The 20,056-nt window shown below is 36.1% G+C and overlaps 4 protein-coding genes across 7 annotated transcripts in view; 3 read left to right on the top strand and 1 right to left on the bottom strand.

The window, feature by feature from the left end:
- Positions 1 to 1,059, top strand: part of dpf1 (double PHD fingers 1) — a 58,966-nt gene extending 57,907 nt beyond the window's left edge. The window contains exon 12 of the mRNA XM_016245805.1: positions 947 to 1,059. Within this exon, the coding sequence (XP_016101291.1) occupies positions 947 to 1,059 (113 nt within the window). The remainder of the gene's footprint in view (positions 1 to 946) is intronic.
- Positions 1,060 to 4,731: 3,672 nt separating this feature from the next.
- On the top strand, positions 4,732 to 7,001 carry LOC107561369 (endonuclease domain-containing 1 protein). The gene is given in 4 exon segments (XM_071582319.1): positions 4,732 to 4,749; positions 6,200 to 6,356; positions 6,613 to 6,790; positions 6,792 to 7,001. Coding segments are annotated over 4 exon segments (558 nt in total). The 3' UTR covers positions 6,997 to 7,001.
- A 123-nt stretch (positions 7,002 to 7,124) lies between these two features.
- On the bottom strand, positions 7,125 to 13,370 carry zgc:162193 (TRPM8 channel-associated factor homolog). Of its 4 annotated transcripts, none has more exons than XM_016245818.1 (8): positions 13,294 to 13,370; positions 10,297 to 11,047; positions 9,218 to 10,209; positions 9,033 to 9,127; positions 8,681 to 8,894; positions 8,344 to 8,583; positions 7,868 to 8,205; positions 7,125 to 7,737 (listed from the first exon to the last, which is right to left on the bottom strand). In XM_016245818.1, the coding sequence occupies exons 2-8, from the start codon at positions 10,911 to 10,913 to the stop codon at positions 7,495 to 7,497; spliced, it is 2,739 nt and encodes a 912-aa protein (XP_016101304.1). In that variant the 5' UTR covers positions 10,914 to 11,047; positions 13,294 to 13,370; the 3' UTR covers positions 7,125 to 7,494. The 4 variants fall into 4 exon arrangements, with proteins under 4 accessions (XP_016101304.1, XP_016101303.1, XP_016101306.1 ...); XM_016245817.1 differs by lacking the exon at positions 13,294 to 13,370 and adding an exon at positions 12,853 to 12,932; XM_016245820.1 differs by lacking the exon at positions 13,294 to 13,370 and adding an exon at positions 11,611 to 11,675.
- On the top strand, positions 12,416 to 20,052 carry pnkp (polynucleotide kinase 3'-phosphatase). Its single transcript, XM_016245821.1, has 18 exons — positions 12,416 to 12,502; positions 12,873 to 13,020; positions 13,122 to 13,168; positions 13,312 to 13,575; positions 15,074 to 15,325; positions 15,421 to 15,500; positions 15,584 to 15,641; positions 15,761 to 15,868; positions 16,921 to 16,992; positions 17,141 to 17,189; positions 17,499 to 17,569; positions 17,818 to 17,910; positions 18,552 to 18,648; positions 18,736 to 18,797; positions 18,953 to 19,062; positions 19,134 to 19,221; positions 19,403 to 19,470; positions 19,597 to 20,052. The coding sequence occupies exons 2-18, from the start codon at positions 12,894 to 12,896 to the stop codon at positions 19,715 to 19,717; spliced, it is 1,767 nt and encodes a 588-aa protein (XP_016101307.1). The 5' UTR covers positions 12,416 to 12,502; positions 12,873 to 12,893; the 3' UTR covers positions 19,718 to 20,052.
- The last annotated feature ends 4 nt before the right edge of the window (positions 20,053 to 20,056 follow it).

Below are 20,056 nucleotides of genomic sequence, written 5' to 3'. Positions count from 1 at the left end.
ATATCATATAATTAACATCAATTAATAAATACTTCATTAACAAATACAATTTATACAATATTTTGTGTGTTTTTTTTGTTTGTTTTAAGCATAAATCTTGCTAATCTAGTGGTTTTTTTTTTTATTAATTAACATCAATTAATAAATACTTCATTAACAAATACAATTTATACAATATTTTGTGTGTTTTTTTTGTTTGTTTTAAGCATAAATCTTGCTAATCTAGTGGTTTTTTTTTTTATTAATTAACATCAATTAATAAATAATTTTTTTTAAATACTGTAACAAATGTATTGTTCATTAATACTTAATGTTAGTCAGTGCATTACCTAATGGGACCTTATTATAAATTGTTATCAAAAATACTAATAAACAATAATAAAAAATCTAACTTTTGCCTAAATATATAATATAATATAATAATGTTTGTGTATAATGTATAATGTATAATGTATGTTGCATAAATCTAGCCCATTTTATAGAGGTTTGTGCATCCAACAACAAACCAGTATTTGCTAATGTGATAAAAACAAAAACAAACTAAATTCAAGATATATTCTCTCAAAACAAAAAGAAAAAAGACGAAAATACTGATAAACAATACATTTCGCAGTGTACAAGAACTGCTATTTCTAAATTTGGCCAAATATTACACTCTTAAAAATAAAGGTGCTTCACGATGCCATAGAAGAACCTTTTTGTCTAAATGGTTCCATAAAGAACCTTTAACATCTGAAGAACCTTTCTGTTTCACAAAAGATTCTTTGTGGCGAAAGAAGGTTCTTCAGATTACAAAAAGCTAAGGAAGAGATGGTTCTTTAAAGAACCTTTGGCTGAATGGTTCTTTGTGGAACCAAAAATGGTTCTTCTATGGCATCGCCTAATCATATTTTTAAGAGTGTACACGCCTCAATATTATACAACATTTGTGGCTCTTCCTTTGCAGGGAGCTGGAGTTGCCATCTGTGTCTGCGCCAGTCTCAGAATTTCGAGTTTATATCTCACAGTTCTGACGCACATCAGTCCCGCAATTCTGACTCAAAAAAGTCTGAATTGTGAGATATAAACTCGAAATTAATGTTAAATTTTTTTTTATTCCATGGATGAAATAAGATTCTATAAATATAAACATTGTTCCGCCCACACCCGCTCGTAGCAATCAAAACGCTAAATAAAATTGCATTTATTTTTTATTTTGTGACAGAAATAAGCTTTCATAGATACAGTATGTGCGTGAAAAGCGGGAGAAAGAAATGACTCGTGGGGTAAAATATAAATGTCAAGTTAATCAATTTTGTTAGTTTTTATGAAATAGGCACAACAAAAAATAAACAATTTACAGGTGAAGGCTTGGATATTCTCAATGTTTTTCTTTTTTATGCGACAATTCCATTGCCTGCTGCGACAATTGCAACAAGTTGTTCACATATAGCACACACAAGTCTGGCACTTGAGATCTGTGAGCGCTGTGTGTGTGTGGTGCCTACATCACACTAACCTAATCTCCGTCCCTACTTCACCCTAGCAGTCTCATCCTACTCTAGCCCATCATCACAGATCCAAAGAGACTCCCCCAGCATCCACCAGAAGAGAACATGTTTCATCTGCCCATTGCCTGCATGGTGACTGCAAGGAAAACGTAGGGTGCGATTAACATTTTTGTATGTCAGTTGGGACTCGAGCAGACCTTTCCTCAACAGTCCCTCCAAAGAGTTCTTTCCTTCATGGATCAGAGAGGTCTTCTTCTTGTTTGACTCCATCTTATGGTGGTTAGACAAGTAGTGCCAAACGGTTTGTCACTGAGGAGACATTTTGCACGAGTTTGAGGGGGGGGGGGGGGGGGGGGCGGGTCAGGGGGAGGAGTCTCTGTGACATCATTACATGACGCACCAACTGCAAAAGAGACGAGCTGACCCTATTACCTGTGGTTGGCCTGGCCGTGCATCACTCAGAAAACAACAGGCCAATCAGAAGAGAGGCTCATGAATATTAATTAGACAGGCCAAAATCGACCTGTATCGACCAAAATCGAAGGAGCTGTAAAAATATATTGAGATGGTTGTTGGTACTTATACCGCAAATATATATTCTTAAGGGACCTTTAAATCAAAGATTAAATTTTATTTGGATCTTTTGGAACAATTGCAAAAGTAGTTCAGCTAATAATGAAAAACACTAATTTTGACGAATGCACTGGTTGCTATTTTTCATCCATTTACAATGAATAGGAACTGGAGCTTTCAATCTTCAAAAGGGACAAATGTACCATAAAAGTTTCATAAAAGTATGATTAGGTCAAATGATTAGTGCACTATAGTCTCCTACACTCTCAGAAAAATTTAGGCTACTGTCACTGGGGCGATAAAAGCTAAAAAGCATATATTTGTACCTTATTTACTCCTAAATGTTGGGCCTTTATTTTAGCCTACATGTACATATTAATACGTTAAACGTACATATAAAAGTACTATTAAAACTTGTAGGCACATTGCGTAGATTCTTTTTTTATTTCACAATTAATTTATAATGAAAATAATTAACAACGAATGTGATTATCGATTAATCGAGTCTGTGCACAAATACATCCCATTTATAGAACTAATTAATGCTTCTATGAAAAAAAAAAACGTATCTGTAAAATGAGTAAAGAGAACTTCAAGGAAAAGTACATGAAACTAAACATGAGGATATACTTTATACTTGATATGCGCTTACAGATATTGCTGTTTACTACGTTTTTCTCAGCACATAACTTACACTTTACTGTTGTATCCTCATCTGCACGTTAGAAAATCACTCAGTTATTTCCATTTTCTATAAAGAGGATTGTCGTCCAGCAAGGAATCTCGGTTAAACTTCACATGACTTGAATTATTGAAGTGCGCCGGCGATAAAAAGTTGATCTAGTTCACATATTTATACACGTTGGAAGGGAATTACCTTTTTTAAGCTATTGTTCAGCATTAGCTTATTAGGTTTACTTTGAAATTTTGTTAATTAAATGCTTACATTTTTTTGTAATCTGTCTCTAAATGTTTGTATCTCAGGGGATACGTTGCCCTTGCAGGGGTAAAAATCAAGATATAAAAACAGACTGTGATTTTGTGGCTTGTGTTTTAGAAAATCAAACCTTTTTGTGATCTTGACAAAACACATATCGTTGAAAACGTCTGACAGTCAAGGTTCCATATTTGGTGACTGTTTTGTAATAGAATTAATATTGTGACAGAAATTGATTAATTTGTGACAGAAAACTGCATCAAAAAATCAATACAGTTAGTGTTTATTTTTGGTATAGTGCCCAAATAAAATCTCACAAGAAGCACAATTTTTGTGATATAAACTTCAAATTTGGAACATAACTTGGTTAGACATATGGCTATAAATGTACATTTATTTATATGGCTATGGCTCAAATATAAGAGTCAAGTTTTGAAAGAAAAAAAATCATGAAATTGTATTATTTGAGTTCCAATAAGATGGAAAATAGCAATCATTTAATTTCTGATGTCTCCTTCTGGTTTTGCACTTTTTAGGGTTAAATGGTAAGCAATCAACTTTTTTTTTTTTTTGCATACATAGATACATTGACTATTTGTTTTCATAACCATCAAATTGCAATGATTATTATTTTAAATAATATTTATTAGATTTATCAGATTAATTGACATTACATTAATCGATTATATAAATTCTCGTTGGCTGCAGCCCCAATTTAATGAATATTTCACAAAGCAATAGACAGAGGATTTTCAACGATACTATTACTGCAAACTTGTCTCAGGCCTAACAGAAACCCCACAGCCCTTGAAAGAGTGCAGAAAAGAGCTGTTACTCATTTCACATGCGAAGAGAGTGTGCATCTAGACGTCTTAAAGGCACAGCAGTGAAAAACGGCCTGTTAAATTCTAAGAGGGACATAAAAGCGGTGAAAATGAAACATATGTCTTGGTGCAAAATAGCCTTGACTAAATTTCAGACCTTAGGTCGAAAAAGTGTAGCACTTTTAATACTTACAAACAAATTGGTCAACATATGCTTCCTCCGCTAGTGCAAGAAAACTGACTGGCTGCAACCATTTTAAAACTGTTTGTGGGATAAAATGAGGCTCTTTTTCTCTCTTTCTCTCTCTCCTACAGCTAGAACATTACATCTTGATAAATGACATGCAATCTAGCAGACACGCTGTACTGTAAAGCTGTGCTTTTAATTGGAAGAGTGAATTGTAAAACAGATATTTGCACCTTCTGCCTGCCTGTTGTGGAGAAACACAGTTAACTAACCAGTAATCGGTCTATTTGTGCCACACTTTTTACATTTTGTTTTAATGATTTAGTCTAAATCCAGAGTTAAAAAAAGGAAAAAAATAAGTAAAGTACACTTTCCTTTTCCAAACACAATTCCAATATGCCTATCCTTTCCATGCTAACTTGACTTTTACCAAACCCCAAAATTTAAAGCCGTTTACACTAAAATCTGAATTTGGTCCAGAGCATTCAGTTCTAAATCAAAAATGTCTTGTGTTTATTTGTTTTTTTGTCTTGTGTAATTATTTGTGCATATTTGTTTGAGTTTGTGTGTGCATGTGTGTGTGTGTGTGTGGGGGAGACTCCAAGCCAATTACCACATCCACCAGACAGCCTCAGACTGCCTGCTTTCCTTCCAATAAGAGCACGGTTGCAAAGAGCTGGGGCCTGAGGTGGTTGCCATGGCAACTCAGGGGCTGCTTGCATGGCGGATGATGCTGGGGTGATGGATTACAGTAATGGGATGGGGTGTGCAGGGAGGGAGGGGTGAGTGGAGAGAACTCATGCATAAATATATTGGAAATGTATGAATACATCTGAAATGCATAGACTTAAAGGACACAGAGGAGGAGAGTGGATGGAAGATGTTTGAGACTGCCACGGGTCTGAAAATCACAGATATGTAGCTTTTTAAAGGTACATTATCTCAAAGAGTTTCTTTTGAAACCATTTCATAAAGGTATGTGATACTGGACTTAAGCCAACTTGTGTGATGGTAATATGTAAGATTTAACTGTTAAAAACATCTATTTAAATAACATGTAATAATATACTTTATATGAAACTCACACATTTCTTCAGATGGCTTTACTGAATGATGAACTGTTAATGTTTCAGCATGACTGTCAGATGTATGATCAATGTTATTTTCTTTCATCGTAGCCTAATTATTTTTAGATTTACTTTAGTAGCGTTATATCATAAAATCAATAGGTTAAGATAATTTAAGTACAAATATATATAGGATGAGGAAAATATGGATACAAATCTTAATACAAAATATACAATTCTAGAGCTGTTCTTATTTTTCTAGCTTTTTATATATTCTGTAAGAATCTGAGGCCCAGAGACCTGCTGAGTTCTGATGGCACATGAATTCTGTCACTATTCTGCCATCTAGTGTTAGTTAACTCTGTAAAGCTGACTCAGACACAACCTGTATATCGACAATTTGCAAATATGTTTTGGACAATAGTATGAGAGTATGGCAGCTGATCTTAACAGACTTCTTAAAAAACCAACAAAAACCTGCCGCTTTACTGAACAAAAAGCCAAAGAAAATCACTATTTTGACATGCACCATGTAGCATAAACCTGAAATTAATGCTGGATTTAGCTCAAGGGTTTATATATTTATTTATTTGTCACTTAATTGCAGTATGCAGTATATTCAGGTTGTGTCTTTATACTATCTATCTATCTATCTGTCTATCTCTCTCTCTCTATATATGTAAAAATTAAGGTAAATATAAATAAAAACAACAACAACAATAAAATATAATAAAAAACTAAATTATATATATATATATATATATACAATGTCTTTTTAGTGATAGTTTTAATTCCGTTTTACTCTTTAAATTTGGCTGAAAACTGATAAAAGGGTGTTTAATTCCAGATTTCAGTTTGTCACAAAAGTTGTTCAGTGAACTATGCTTTGCAATAACTGTGAAAATTGCATTTTTAGGCAAAACGATACACATAGACTGATTTTCAAATATAATAAAATAGTAGAATAAAATTATAATAATACAACGAAAAAATTACCCAGAGAGATATTCACTGGAGTTTAAAAACATCAACAACAAAATTCTAGTTCCAATATTGTAGAAATAAAGAGCTAACTTTTAGATTTGTATGTTGTTGTTTTGCTGACTATGATGTTTTGCTAGTTGGTGAATCCTTCATGGTCCAGTGAAATGGAAGATGGGTATAAGCTGTCGCAGCAGAACCCAGACATCGATTTGGGAGGAAAACAGGCTCTGAATGAAGACTACACAAACTCAGGATTTGACCGTGGACATTTGAACCCCAATGGACATCATGCAGGTAAACAGCTAATGAAGTATTTCATTATGCCTTCACTCCTGCTAACATTTTTAGGGATTGAGGTCATAGTTTCAGATAGATCAGATGACATTCAGCATTATTACGTTTATCGCCAAAGTGAGAAGCTAGTACTGTGGCCACTTAGGGATAATATAGATTTAAAATGAGGTTTCCTGAAGTAAAAATATTCTTAAATCACCTCAGAAGTGAATTAATTTTTTTCAAATGGTTTTTCCCCCTTTTCACTCTCTTTTAGTTCCAAGTCATAATGCCACCTTTACCCTGACCAATGTGGTGCCTCAAAACCCAACACTGAATCAGAACGCTCTGAACGAACATGAGTCTAAACTGGCCAGCTTGATCAATGCAAACTGTCATCAGGCTTATGTACTGGTTGGTGCAATTCCTTCCTCTAACAACTGGATCATCAAGAACAGTGCCAAGAGTGAACATCCCAGAGTACAACGCTTACTGCTGCGTCAATCAAAATGGCCGCCCCATCCCAAGTGGTGCTGCAACTGCCCTAAACACGGAGCTGAATGTTGTTGTAGAACGCACCTTAGATGAGATGGTCGACTTCCTTCAGCAATTTTCTGATGCACCGGTGAATGAGCTGTTCAGCGGCCAATGCAAATCTTAGGCTAACACATTCACATGAATTTATTAAATCTCTTGAGTATTAGAAAGAGGGCTTAATTCTGTATTTTCAAATCACATCAACATTATGCACCATTCAGAGTCTTTTAAAGTACTATATATGGTTTATTCTCTTGGATAAAAAAGGCAAATACACCAATACAAAATACCATGCCATACCGTTAATTGCAGTGCACACAGTTTTTAGCATTTATGAAAAGTATACTATATGTCGTGCATGTAAAATGCATGCTTTTTACACGCATGTTCTGATTCTGTTTAACCTTAGCCCACTAGCCTATAGCCACCTTTAGTTAATATCAAGTGCTCTGAACATTTTATAACTTTACACTGACATGAATCAATTGCACATCTATGTACTTATAAGAAATGTTCATTTCCATGACATTCCAGGTAAGCATATATAATTTGTATACTTAATATTACCCATTAGCTACATTTAAACTTGCACTGTACATTTTAAAAGCTATCTGAGATGTTCCTATGCATACTGGACCATAGGATGGTCATTCCATTCAGGGAGATGAGAGATCTTCTCTTGTGTGCTGGGCTGGATGGGCCAACCCCACGCTTTGAAGAAAGGGCAAAGATTCATGTTGACCACCTTGGAGAAGGTCTCAGCATATAGATTCATCTTGCCTGCATTGCAATTTGGCACTCCATTCATATCATGGTAGGCAGTAAAAACTTTCTTGAAAGCATCCCAGCCAAATTTTTCCTGAAGCTGGAAAAAAATGTGATGTGATGATAGAAGATGAGAAAAAATAGGTATAAATATATTTTATATTTACATAATTATATCTTTCATAATAATTATATAAACAAATATAACATTTTATGCAGTCTGTTCGCACCTGCATGTATGTCTCGAGTGCTGTCCACATACTCCAGCTTTTTAAATCCTTACCGCCACTGCAATACATCTTGGTACGAGCCTGACGGTTTTCTAGAGTCATGGCTGGATGAGCATTTGACCTATTTAAACCCAGCACTTCCTCATGTATGTACACTGACCACAGGTTGCAAGTGCACTCAGTGGTGTGTGGAGGGAACTCCCAAACTCCACGCTGTTGGTTATGACCCAGCTCGTGAATGGATCCCCACATGCCACTTTTATAGGCTCCCTGTACATTTACTAGAGCTGGGGCAGAGGTGGAGTGCATCATGATAGGGTATCCAGCATGCATGAAACCTGCAAGGGGAAAAGGGGGAACAGTGTTATCACCAGGACAGTGCGAGTGTAATTAATATTAATAGCATGATTCTGTTGTAATAGTGATGCTTCTTTATTCTAACAAAGATACTGAGAGTATTTAATAGTACCACCAACCATGAGAGATCTGAACATCTGCAACAAACCGCTCCTTGCGGGGGAACTTGGCAGGCCTTGCTGCCAGGTCAGCTATGCTTCTCATTATGGTGTCCCAAAGTTTAGCCACCTCATCAGGGTGGTCCAGATTCCTTATATATTCTGATTCTAATGTCATGATGATGTTCTCAAACTCAAGCTCCGCCCAGGGGGCGGGTGCCTGACGGATCCTGTCCACCCAGTCAGTAACACTGGTCTCTCCTAAGGGAGGAAACAAGTTTGTGTTGAAAAATTTTCCCAAACAATGTTAAATGTTCTGAATAGAAACCTCACGGTGATGCTAATTCAAAATTCTTACCAGACTTGAAGTATGGAGCCTGTACTGAGACCTGCACGACAATTTCCACCCCATCTACTTTGCTTTGAGGAGGTGCTATTAGATAGATGAGCCCTCCCCATAGATTGCAGACTTGGACCATCTCTGTGCCCAAAGGGAATCGCTCATGGACCACTGGAGCACGTTTCAGAGCATTTGCTCCACCAATATTATCTGTTTGGCAACCAAGCTGCACCTGCATAAAGTGTTATCTCCTCATGTTAATAACATGCTCTCGAAGCCTATGAGCAATACAATTGCATCTATCATGACAAGTATACTATATGCAGCAACTATTCCTTGATTGGATACATGTGTAGACTTGATTCATCACCTGCCAGTTTTTCCCAACGATCTCTGGAGGTACTGCTATGTACGTCTTCATACCAGGAGAAAGATATAACCCTGTGCTTATCCATTCTTCACAAGCTGAAACAAGTAATTACATTCTTATTTTATAGTGTTCAAGTATTTTGAAACTTAAACAAGGAATAATATTTAGTGGGAAAACTTTCGTACCTCCAGTGCTGGCAGTGATCCGAACTCTTGCATTAGACACAGTTGGCAAGTTAGGTCTGTCCTTAATGATGTATGGAAGAAGGGCATCAGGATCGGGTGACACCTTGTATACCTCAGACCCAACATGGAGCATCAGGTAGTCTTTGGCACTTTGAACAGGGCAGTTACTACACACTTGTGGAACACCTACCTCCTTCACTATGTCACTAAGAAGACCTACCATTGAAGTATAGGCAGCACTGTCATGAGATCGCATGCGAAGGTAACTGGCACAGTCGTTGCCCAGCTGTTTCAAGCAGCTCTGTTCTTGATTAGTCAGTTCTTGCCCAAGGCTTACATGTTCAGCAAACCGATGCAGCATGCTACGAAAGTGGTACCCCTCTTTACAACTATGCTCAATTTCTGGGGCTTTGTATAACCCTCCGCCCAAGGTGCTGCCCAAGAGACACAATCCCATCTTATTAAGAATGTGATTTCCTGGATAATCAGTCATCACATTGCTGCCGCAGTGGGTCTGGGCCCAATACCAGGCATGACCCCCAATCATAAGACCACCGCCTTCAGCAACAAATTCTTGGATCTCTGCACATTGGGCATCACTGTATGAAGTGCAAACATAGACGCTTAGATCTTCTTTAAAACCAGTCAACTGGCAATCTAAACCAGATTTGCTCAGTACTGTGTGGGCTGCCTTTAGGTTGGGTAGAATCCCAATAACACCCTTGCGACCCTCGTCAAGCCACTTGATAGCGTTGATCAGGAAAGTGGACAGAGATTCCCGTCCCATGAAGCCTTCATGTGATACCAGGATTACGCGACCTTGTCCATAATAGGCACCAGCAATGAATGCTTTTCCAGCTGGAGTGACTGCAATAGGAAATGCTAATGGTCCGTGCACCATCAACTCAGATGCTATAGCCCCACCTTGGACATCAAACTCAGACACACCTTCTAGAAGGAACTGTAGGTCATCTTTAAAGTCTTTGCCTATACTGAAAAGGAACAATTGAAAACAGCTGATGAAATGTTTGTTTTCTTACAGAACGGGTAAAAAAAGTAAGAATGTCTGCTGAACTTACGATACAGCAAGCCAACTAGAAGGGATGTTTCTTGGAACAGGAAAGATGCCAACTTCTCCTTGGTGTTCCGAGAAGTAAATTCCTGCAACACTGCACACTTTGTTTCCTGGGAAGTTCCTTATAGTGTTTTCTTGCGGGTGCGCAGCAGCCCAACTCCAGGCCTGGCCAGCAATGATCAAGCCACCCCCAGCTTTGATGAAAGCTATCAGATCCTTTGCACAGTTCTCAACACTGCAAGCATCTGTGATATATATAGCTAATCCATTCCGAAAGTCTCCTAGCTCTGTCTTGATAGGGCAGTATTTCAAGTTTTCAGCTACTGAACCTAAACTCTTCTGAATCCCTACAATGCCAGCATCACCGGTACATGGCATGAGCCACATAAGGGCATTCTCTATCAGGCTAGGGAAGTGTGTTAGGTATTGCTCATGTCCCAACACCACCACACGTCCCTGACCGTAATGAGATGCAGCCATCAGCACCTGACCTCTTGGATTCATGGCAAGTGGAAAGGCATGTTCACCTATTAGTACAAGATCACTGGGCACTGCTTTCCCTTCAAAATCAAGCTCTTGCAGCCCATACATGATAGTGTAGTAGTCTTGTTCACATGCCATGGTGGATTAGCTCTGTTTAGCAAGTCAGTTCAAAACAAATCACTCTCAGTGTACAGTCAGTTTTACAGGGTAAGAGCACTGGGTTTGTTCAACCAGAGCTTGTGAAGTAAATTGATACAGACTGGTTTTCAGTCCTACACAAAGACAAAAAAAGGGAGAAAAAAAATCAAGTTGCATAAATTTATAAACAAAAAAAATTGTGCAACTGTAAAGAGGTTTTTCATGAATTACATTTCTTAACATATTATACAAAAATCTGAAATGATTCAAATCACAATTTCAAAATTATCCTCTCAATTATGACTAGACTACATATGTAAAAACTAACTTCATATCGCACAATTGAAACTTGGTGTCTCAATTTTTTTCATAATTTATTCTAAATAGAGCATTCATTATGTACACACTCACCTTCATCTGGAGATACAAAACTACAAAAATCTGAAATGATTCAAATCACAATTTCAAAATTATCCTCTCAATTATGACTAGACTACATATGTAAAAACTAACTTCATATCGCACAATTGAAACTTGGTGTTTTTTCATAAAAATTTTTTTCATAATTTATTCTAAATAGAGCATTCATTATGTACACACTCACCTTCATCTGGAGATACAAAACTTCAGATGACTTTCTCGCTTAGCTATGTGTAACTACTGTGAGAATATGTTTGTGGATATGACTATAGCTCACCTATTTAAGAGCACACCCAACGAGCACGCCCATAAATACACCTTTTTAATTTTGTTTGTTCATCCAGAAACCACCATCGACCACTCCCTCTACAGTATTTGACATTTTTAAAACGGTTTAGATCTCTTATATAATGCATAACTTTTGCCCTGATTAAAGGTCTAGAGGAGTCAATGCCAGCTGTCAATAGTGAGAACCAGTCAGCAGTAGTTTGTGGGATCATAGTATTATTTCACAGACAACTGCACATTGTGCGATAGACAAAGACTCTTTTAGCTTTAAACTATGCATCTGTCTAGTCAGAGGAACGAATTAGTACAAAATGGCAATGATTTAACTAAAACAATGGAATGAATGAATAAAATGTGGCCATGAAGTTGTGAGAATGTAATCTTGATTCATGGCCACGATATCCAGTTTTTCTTCTGGATGTTATGTGCGGGGCTCCATAGCTTTGAGACAAAAACATATGGCAGTTTAAACTAAACTATACTGCATTATGCAGCGTAAATAAACTATGTTTACCAAGACATAATTATTAGCAGAATGTCCTATCGCATGATAATACTTATGTAAACTGGAGATTTGTCATCTAACAGACATAAACAAAAACTGAATAGACATACAATTATTTTGTCTGTACACTTTGTACTGTCTGCATGTAGCTTTCCGCTGGTAGTGAATTATTAAGATCACCGTTTTACAGTAATAAATTAATAACTGCATTAACTGTGGCATGGCAGAAACTACAGTAACCACGGTGACTTCCAATGACATGAGAACCAAACAATGGATGTCGCTGTTCCACGTCGGAGATATTTACGTGTCGGACCAGAAAAGCGTATACAACAACTGAACCACAAGAAGTTAATCAATGTGAAGTTTTAAACTGGTAAGCGCTGTTTAGATTTTGTATTTCGTTTTAGTAAAATCGTGGTGGTTTGATTGAAATATAATGTTGACTGAGTCTGTAGATACACGCAGACTGCGCAACTTAGAGATAGTTTGAGCCTATATATATTGAGCCTCCGGTTTCAAAGTCCGACTGAGTTCATTAGCTTTATAAAAGAAACACTAAAGGACGTATTAAACCTAAGTTAACGTAGAGAGCTATCGAGTTACGTTACGAGTCAGTTAAGTTATTTGCTTAAATATTCGTAATTAGCTCATATAGCAAATGTACTGAAGCACGGTAACTTAGCATTTAGGCTATTTGAATCTGAATTGTACTATATTTCTTACTGTAACTTCTCCTCCTGTAGTCCAGTTGTTGTCTTCTGCGAATGGAGATGCAGTGCACACTAGTAAGTGTGAATGGAGCTCGGGTGGAGCTGGAAGATGGTCGAGCTTTAATGTTAGGTCGAGGCCCTGAAACCAGAATCACAGACAAGAAGTGCTCAAGGCATCAGGGTGAGTTTTTAGATCACACCCATCCTAGTAATGCGAGCGTTGTACGTGTCGCGTTTGATTCTGTTCATAAAGAATAACGGAAGTGCGTCTCTTCTTGACAGTCAAACTTGTGGCCAACTATGCGAAACAGGAAGTTCTGGTTACGCAGGTAAAACAAAGCAAAACAACAACGTTGTCTGTTACAGTTTACTGAGAGAGTCCATTTTATTAACAGCAGTGTTTTGAAAGCATTTTCTAATACTTAAATATACAAAAGCATAATAGAGTACAAACCATCCTATGTTTCCACAGCTCGGGCCCAACCCTTCTTCCCTGGACGGTCAGTGTTTGGGACGTGGCGAGCCTGGATGTTTGACAGCTGGTTGCACACTGTACTTGGTCAATCAGTCCCACCCCTTTACTGTGAAATTTGTTGGGAATTCAAATGAAAAGTCCTCCTCTCCTCAGAAGAAAGGAAAAGCAGCAAATGAAAGCAGAGACGGACAAAAAAGCTCAAATGATGGGTCAGGCCCCAAAAGGAGCATCCAGGATTATTTTTCTAAATCCCCTAAAAAGGTATCAAGATCTAGACCAGGGCTGTCCAAACTCGGTCCTGGAGGGCCGGTGTCCTGCAGAGTTTAGCTCCAACTTGCCTCAACACATCTGACTGGAAGTTTCTATGCCTAGGAAGAGCTTGATTAGCTGCTTCAGGTGTGTTTAATTAGGGTTGGAGCTAAACTCTGCAGGACACCGGCCCTCCAGGACCGAGTTTGGACAGCCCTGATAGACTAATGGAACTGTTTGGGAAACTATTTAAAATAATTTTACACTAGTGTTCAGAAGTTTGGGGTTAATAATTAATACATTTATTCTGCAAGAATGCATTCAGTTTATTAAAAGCAACAGTAAAGAGATGACCAAAAATGACAAAAAAAAAATTATATTTTAAATAATCTTCTGAACATTCTATTAATCGGAATAAAACAATAATATGTTGTTTAAGCCACATGATTTAGATTTTTTTCCGCCAAGACTGTTTTTGTTAGGTCACCTTTCCAAACTGAACTTGTAAACACATTTCTTCTACATCAACATTTTTGGCTCCATTTTTATAAGTTAAGTAGTGTTTGATGATAATAGATACACTTTATGTATTTTATATATATATATATATATATATATATATATATATATATAATATATATGAAGAATTTATTGGCAAAAACCGATAACTCCATTCAAGAATCATCCAATTAATATCAATCAAATTTCAGTTGGGTTGTTTTGATTAAATAATAATAACTAAAAAATACAGCTAACTAATACAATAAAACACAATAACAACATGATAACACAATTAAAAACATGATTTATGAAAATGAATAAAAACGGAGTGATCTGTTTGTGCAGATAAACTCTTCATATATATTTTTATTCTCTCTGAATTTTTATAGGTGTCGTTGTGTGGGTGTATTACTGCAGTTATTTATTTTTTGTGGAAGTGCTTATAAAAATATGATTGAATGTATGCTTTAGGAACACAGTAGTTTTTATGTGTTTTGAAGAGGTTAACACAGCTATGGTTTATGTAGAAGGCAAGAAACATTGGATAGAAACAGTACCGAAGAATAAATAACTTAAACGTTCAGGAGTTTCTAAATATATAAATGTATGAATTGTAAACGTATTAATAGTGGAAAATTAATACTTTTTTTAATAAAACCTTTTTTTAACCAATTATTGTCAAATTATTTTTAGTTAATTGAAATAATACAGTTTTGAGAGTTTTGCATTAGAAATATTGCCTTGGCAACAAACTGATATAATCTACGTTTAGGTTGAAGTATAAAAATTACTGAACTAAAACTGACATTTAAATTGAAGCTTAATACAAATTTGTATTAAATTATAAAAATGACAAAAGCACATGACAGAATTATTAAAACTTAAATGAACTGAAACCTGAAAATATAAAAATGTCATTCAAAATGTTAATAAATACTACACAATTTTATATATATATATATATATATATATATATAAAAATACTAAAATAACACTGCTTGACTCTTAGGCGACAAAACGACCTTACAGCCCAGAGGATGATGTCCCTCCCACGAAACGAGGGTGTGGTGGTGATGATGAAGATGATGAGACCTCAGCTGAAGAAAAGCTTAAGCAGTTACAAGCACTTGCACAGAAAGGGTGTGATAAACTGGACTCACCATCAGTCAAAGCCACTGTTCCATCTTCCACTTGTTCTCACTGGCAACAAATCGGCAGCCTTCTGCTGTTCACTGCAGCAGGGGTTCCAGATAGCTCCAAAGTAAGACATTTCTTACAGGAACTGCATATGTTTTGTATTTGATCAGTAACACCATTATGCTTCTATGATATTTTATGCTTTAATTTCTGATTGAGATTGCAGGGTTCGACATCGACGGCTGCATTATCACTACAAAGTCTGGAAAAGTATTTCCCACAAGTCCAGATGACTGGAGGTGAAGCTTGCTGAAGAACTTGCTATACACTGCAGCTATTTGTTGTGTCTCATGTGATTTTTTTTTTCTTTACTTTTGTTTAGGATTCTCTTCCCAGAGATTCAGCCCAGACTGGCCAGTCTTTTGAAGAAAGGATACAAGGTGCTTTTTAATCTGCTATTATTTTATGTTGAATTTAACTGAATTTGCAGCATTAATACTTGTATAGCTGTTTTTGCTTTAGTAGCACAAGCACCTTCATTGTATTTGTCTCTTATTAGGTGGTGTTTTTCACCAATCAGATGGGTATTTCTAGAGGCAAGCTCAGACCGGAGGTGTTCAAGTCAAAGGTTGAGGATATTCTACAGACACTGCAGTTGCCCATCCAGGTGAATGACACGTTGACTATTTTACATACAGTACTGTTTATACGTTTGGGGTTGGTAAGATTTCTAAAATGATTTTGAAGGACGTCTTTTAAGCTCACCAATGTAGCATTTATTATAATGTAAAATAAGTGTTTTCTGTTTGAATATATTTCAAATTGTAATTTATTTCTGTGATGCAAAGCTTTGAAGAACTTGCTATACACTGCAGCTATTTGTTGTGTCTCATGTGATTTTTTTTTTTCTTTATTTTTGTTTAGGATTCTCTTCCCAGAGATTCAGCCCAGACTGGCCAGTCTTTTGAAGAAAGGATACAAGGTGCTTTTTAATCGGCTATTATTTTATGTTGAACTGAATTTGCAGCATTAATACTTGTATAGCTGTTTTTGCTTTAGTAGCACAAGCACCTTCATTGTATTTGTCTCTTATTAGGTGGTGTTTTTCACCAATCAGATGGGTATTTCTAGAGGCAAGCTCAGACCGGAGGTGTTCAAGTCAAAGGTTGAGGATATTCTACAGACACTGCAGTTGCCCATCCAGGTGAATGACACGTTGACTATTTTACATACAGTACTGTTTATACGTTTGGGGTTGGTAAGATTTCTAAAAATGATTTTGAAGGACGTCTTTTAAGCTCACCAATGTAGCATTTATTATAATGTAAAATAAGTGTTTTCTGTTTGAATATATTTCAAATTGTAATTTATTTCTGTGATGCAAAGCTGAATTTTTAACTGCCATTACTCCAGTCTTCAGTATCACATGATCCTTCAGAAATCATTCTAATATGCTGCTCAAAAAATTATTAATCAGTGTTTAAAAACTGCTAACTTTTTTTTACATTTATTTTATTTGGGTAACAATATAAATGTCCTTACTGTCTCTTTTGATTAATTTAATGCATTCTTGCTGAACAAAAGTATTATTTATTTCCAAAAACTACATTTTACTGACCCCAAACTTTTAAACGGTGGTGCAATTTTGTGTAGATTAAATTTCTCAAACTTCTATCTTTATGAATGTGAATGCATTATTATTATTATTTTTTTTTTTAGGTATTTGCTTCCACAGCCCCTGGTATATACAGGAAGCCTGTTATTGGGATGTGGGAACATCTGTGTGAGAAGGTGAATCACTCTTGTGGTTATTTGTAGGATTTGTATGTTAAAGGAATTGCATAATTGAGTTATATGATTTGTTTTACATTACGTACAGCAAGCAGCAGGTTTGGTTGGAGTGTCCTGTGTATATGAAGGCATTGTTGTGTTTTTGCAGGTGAATGGAGGAGTGACTGTAGATGTGTCACAGAGCTTCTATGTAGGAGGTGAGCTCAGTCAGGTTCCTTCAAGTGGTTGTGATTAGCATTCTTGAGACATGAGAGATTTGACGTAAAATTATTGATGCTAAAAATTTTTATTTTGGCAGCTTTTTATAGTTATTATTATTATTTTTTTCAAAGATTCATAATCTATTGACTAGCACTGAATCTTCAACCAATTTATATTATTTTTTTAAAACTTTTTTATATTAATATTAAAAGAATATGTAGTCAAAAACCTTACAGCACATGGTGCAAAATGACCCATAACATGCCAGATTTCTATGCTCAGTCAGGGTTTTCTCTTGTGTACAGATGCAGCAGGACGTCCCGCTAACTGGGCACCAGGAAAAAAGAAGAAAGACTTCTCCTGCAGTGACAGACTGGTAATCAAATTAACTGCAGTCTTCATTACAAGTTATACAGAATGACTTACTGTCAGTGAGAGTTAATGATTTTATATCCATTTGTATTTATGTAAATCATGTGCAATACCTTTACTCTGTTTTGACCACAAGGGGGCATGGTAGTGCTTTCTTGCTCCATTTTGGTATAACAAAAAATAAACGTTTTACAAGCTTATGGCAAAATACATATATTTTTCATCTGCTATTTTTCTTCACTCTCTCTACAGTTTGCCCTCAACATTGGTCTTCAGTTTCAAACACCAGAGGAATACTTCTTGGGCTGGAAGCCCGCTCAGTTCAACTTGCCAGAATTGGATCCTGTAAACAATTGGTCTTTTTTTTTTCGCTTACATGTTTTATAACTTTACACTTCCATTTAAAAGTTTGACGTCAACGTTTTTATGTATTTATTTATTTTTTAAGAAATTAATGCTTTTATTCAGCAAAGATGGATTAAATTGATCACAAGTAAGAGTAAAGACATTTCTAATGTTACAAATAATGTATATTTCAAATAAATGTTGTTCTTTTGAACTTTCTATTCCACAGAGAATCCTAAAAAAACGTCATGGTCTCCACGAAAATATTAAGCAGCGCAACTATTTTCAATATTGATTTATTTACAAGAAATATTTCTTGAGCAGCAAATCAGCATATTAGAATGATTTCTGAAGGATCATTTGACACTGAAGACTGGAGTAATGATGCTGAAAATTCAGCTTTGTCATCGCAGGAGTAAATTACCATTTAAAATATATTAAATTAGAAAACAGTTATTTTAAAATGTAATAAAATTGAACAATATTTCTAGTTTTACTGTATTTTTGATTAAATAAATGCAGACTTGGTGAGACTTCTTTCAAAAACATTAAAACAAAAAGTCTTGGCAACCTCAGACTTTTGAACAGTAGTGCACCAAGCATCTGTAATAATTTTTGTGTGTTTTTATCTCCTTGTCCAGAGGAAATTAGATTCTAAAAGACATCTTTACGATCCTCCAGATGCCTCCCTCACATCCACCAAGCAGGAAGTCATTGTAGCAGTGGGATTTCCTGGATGTAAGCGTTTTTTCAGTTTTTCTCCTTCCGGGTGACAGCCTTCCAAGTTTTTTTTGTGACATATCCCCTTTTTTTATTATTTTGCAGCAGGCAAATCAACGTTCTTCCAGACACACATCATTCCACAGGGCTACGCGTATGTGAACAGGGTAAGTTATGTTATCTACCACAACTGAGAACCTAGACACAAGAAGTAGATCTCCAAGAGCAGGATATTAAGTGTATCTGGTTTAGAAGCTTTGGAGGAAAACATCTTAAATGTGTATAATGATTTGTTTTAACTGTCTGTGCACATGAACTCTAGGACATACTTGGCTCCTGGCAGCAGTGCGTTTCAGCCTGTGAACGCGATCTAAAGGAAGGCCGAAGCGTTGCAGTGGACAACACTAACCCTGACCCTGAGTCTAGAAAAAGGTGCCTACCTCTATTTCCAAAAATCTTTGTCTTTTTGACTAAAACAGCACCATCAATGATTTTCTGCACAGATATATAGATGTCAGTCAAAGTGCTGGAGTTCCCTGCAGGTGTTTCAACTTCACAGCGAGTCTGGAACAAGTAAAGCACAACAACAGGGTATTTGGGTCTTCACTGCAGTTATTTCACAGTGTGCAATATGTACATTAAATATTCAAGTCTATATAATGTTACACTTTGTTAAACTTCTTGCATGGAAAATCTGTATTCTGAACCAATTTTAACACCAAAATACACAGTTTGATCAGGATTGATCTGATTTGTTTTTTGCTGGTTTTAGTTTCGTGAGATGGTTCCTTCTGCCATCAAGCATGTTCCTGTCAATGACATGGTGATTCACAGCTACAAGTGAGTCGACAGCAGCAAGCTAAGCTTTTTCTATTGAACCAGATATTTTTGCTGGGAAATCACCATCTTTCTTGTTTAACTCACACAAGTCCATTGGTTTCTGACTGTCTTTCTTGTTCTCTGTAGGAAAAAGTTTGTGGCACCCAGTTTGTCTGAGGGCTTCTCTGAAATCCTGCAGATTAATTTTGTGCCGAGTTTCAGTGAAAAAAGATCAGAGTTCCTCTTCAGACAGTTCTCTGAGGGCTAAGTGTGAAGTTGAGCAAAAAAAATAAAGAAAAAAGGCCTACCGACTAAAATTGACAATTCGTTTAGTCTTTTTACCTTGTAATAAGAGGAAATCAGAAGAATTCTAGAACAATTGACAATACAACACTTATTTAAATGTGTGTTATACTGTCTCATCCACTTAGGTTTAAACCTGTCTTTAATTTGTTGCTTTTTAAATGTGTTGATGGGGAAACTTATTCATAGCTGCTAAAATTGACCTGCTGTTATGAAGACTGACTTATTAAACAGATTTCATAAATTGAGGAAACAATTGCTTGTTTCAGATTGTGTCAGACTGAATAAATACAATTAACAAAGT

The sequence above is a fragment of the Sinocyclocheilus grahami genome, unplaced genomic scaffold (genome assembly GCF_001515645.1).
Source record: "Sinocyclocheilus grahami isolate Dianchi unplaced genomic scaffold, SAMN03320097.WGS_v1.1 scaffold769.1, whole genome shotgun sequence".
In the NCBI taxonomy this organism is placed as follows: domain Eukaryota; kingdom Metazoa; phylum Chordata; class Actinopteri; order Cypriniformes; family Cyprinidae; genus Sinocyclocheilus; species Sinocyclocheilus grahami.
This window is presented reverse-complemented; position numbering and strand designations above follow the sequence as displayed.

What these genes read in the sequence shown, in the direction of transcription:
- zgc:162193 (XM_016245818.1), bottom strand. Translation starts at nt 10,913, where the DNA reads ATGGCATGTGAACAAGACTACTACACTATCATGTATGGGCTGCAAGAG. An exon ending in AGATGTTCAGATCTCTCATG is followed by an intron (nt 8,206 to 8,343) that starts GTTGGTGGTACT and finishes TTCCCCTTGCAG; the next exon opens with GTTTCATGCATGCTGGATAC. An exon ending in CACTCGAGACATACATGCAG is followed by an intron (nt 7,738 to 7,867) that starts GTGCGAACAGAC and finishes ATTTTTTTCCAG; the next exon opens with CTTCAGGAAAAATTTGGCTG.
- pnkp (XM_016245821.1), top strand. Translation starts at nt 12,894, where the DNA reads ATGGAGATGCAGTGCACACTAGTAAGTGTGAATGGAGCTCGGGTGGAG. An exon ending in ACAAGTCCAGATGACTGGAG is followed by an intron (nt 15,501 to 15,583) that starts GTGAAGCTTGCT and finishes ACTTTTGTTTAG; the next exon opens with GATTCTCTTCCCAGAGATTC. An exon ending in ACAGAGCTTCTATGTAGGAG is followed by an intron (nt 17,190 to 17,498) that starts GTGAGCTCAGTC and finishes TCTTGTGTACAG; the next exon opens with ATGCAGCAGGACGTCCCGCT.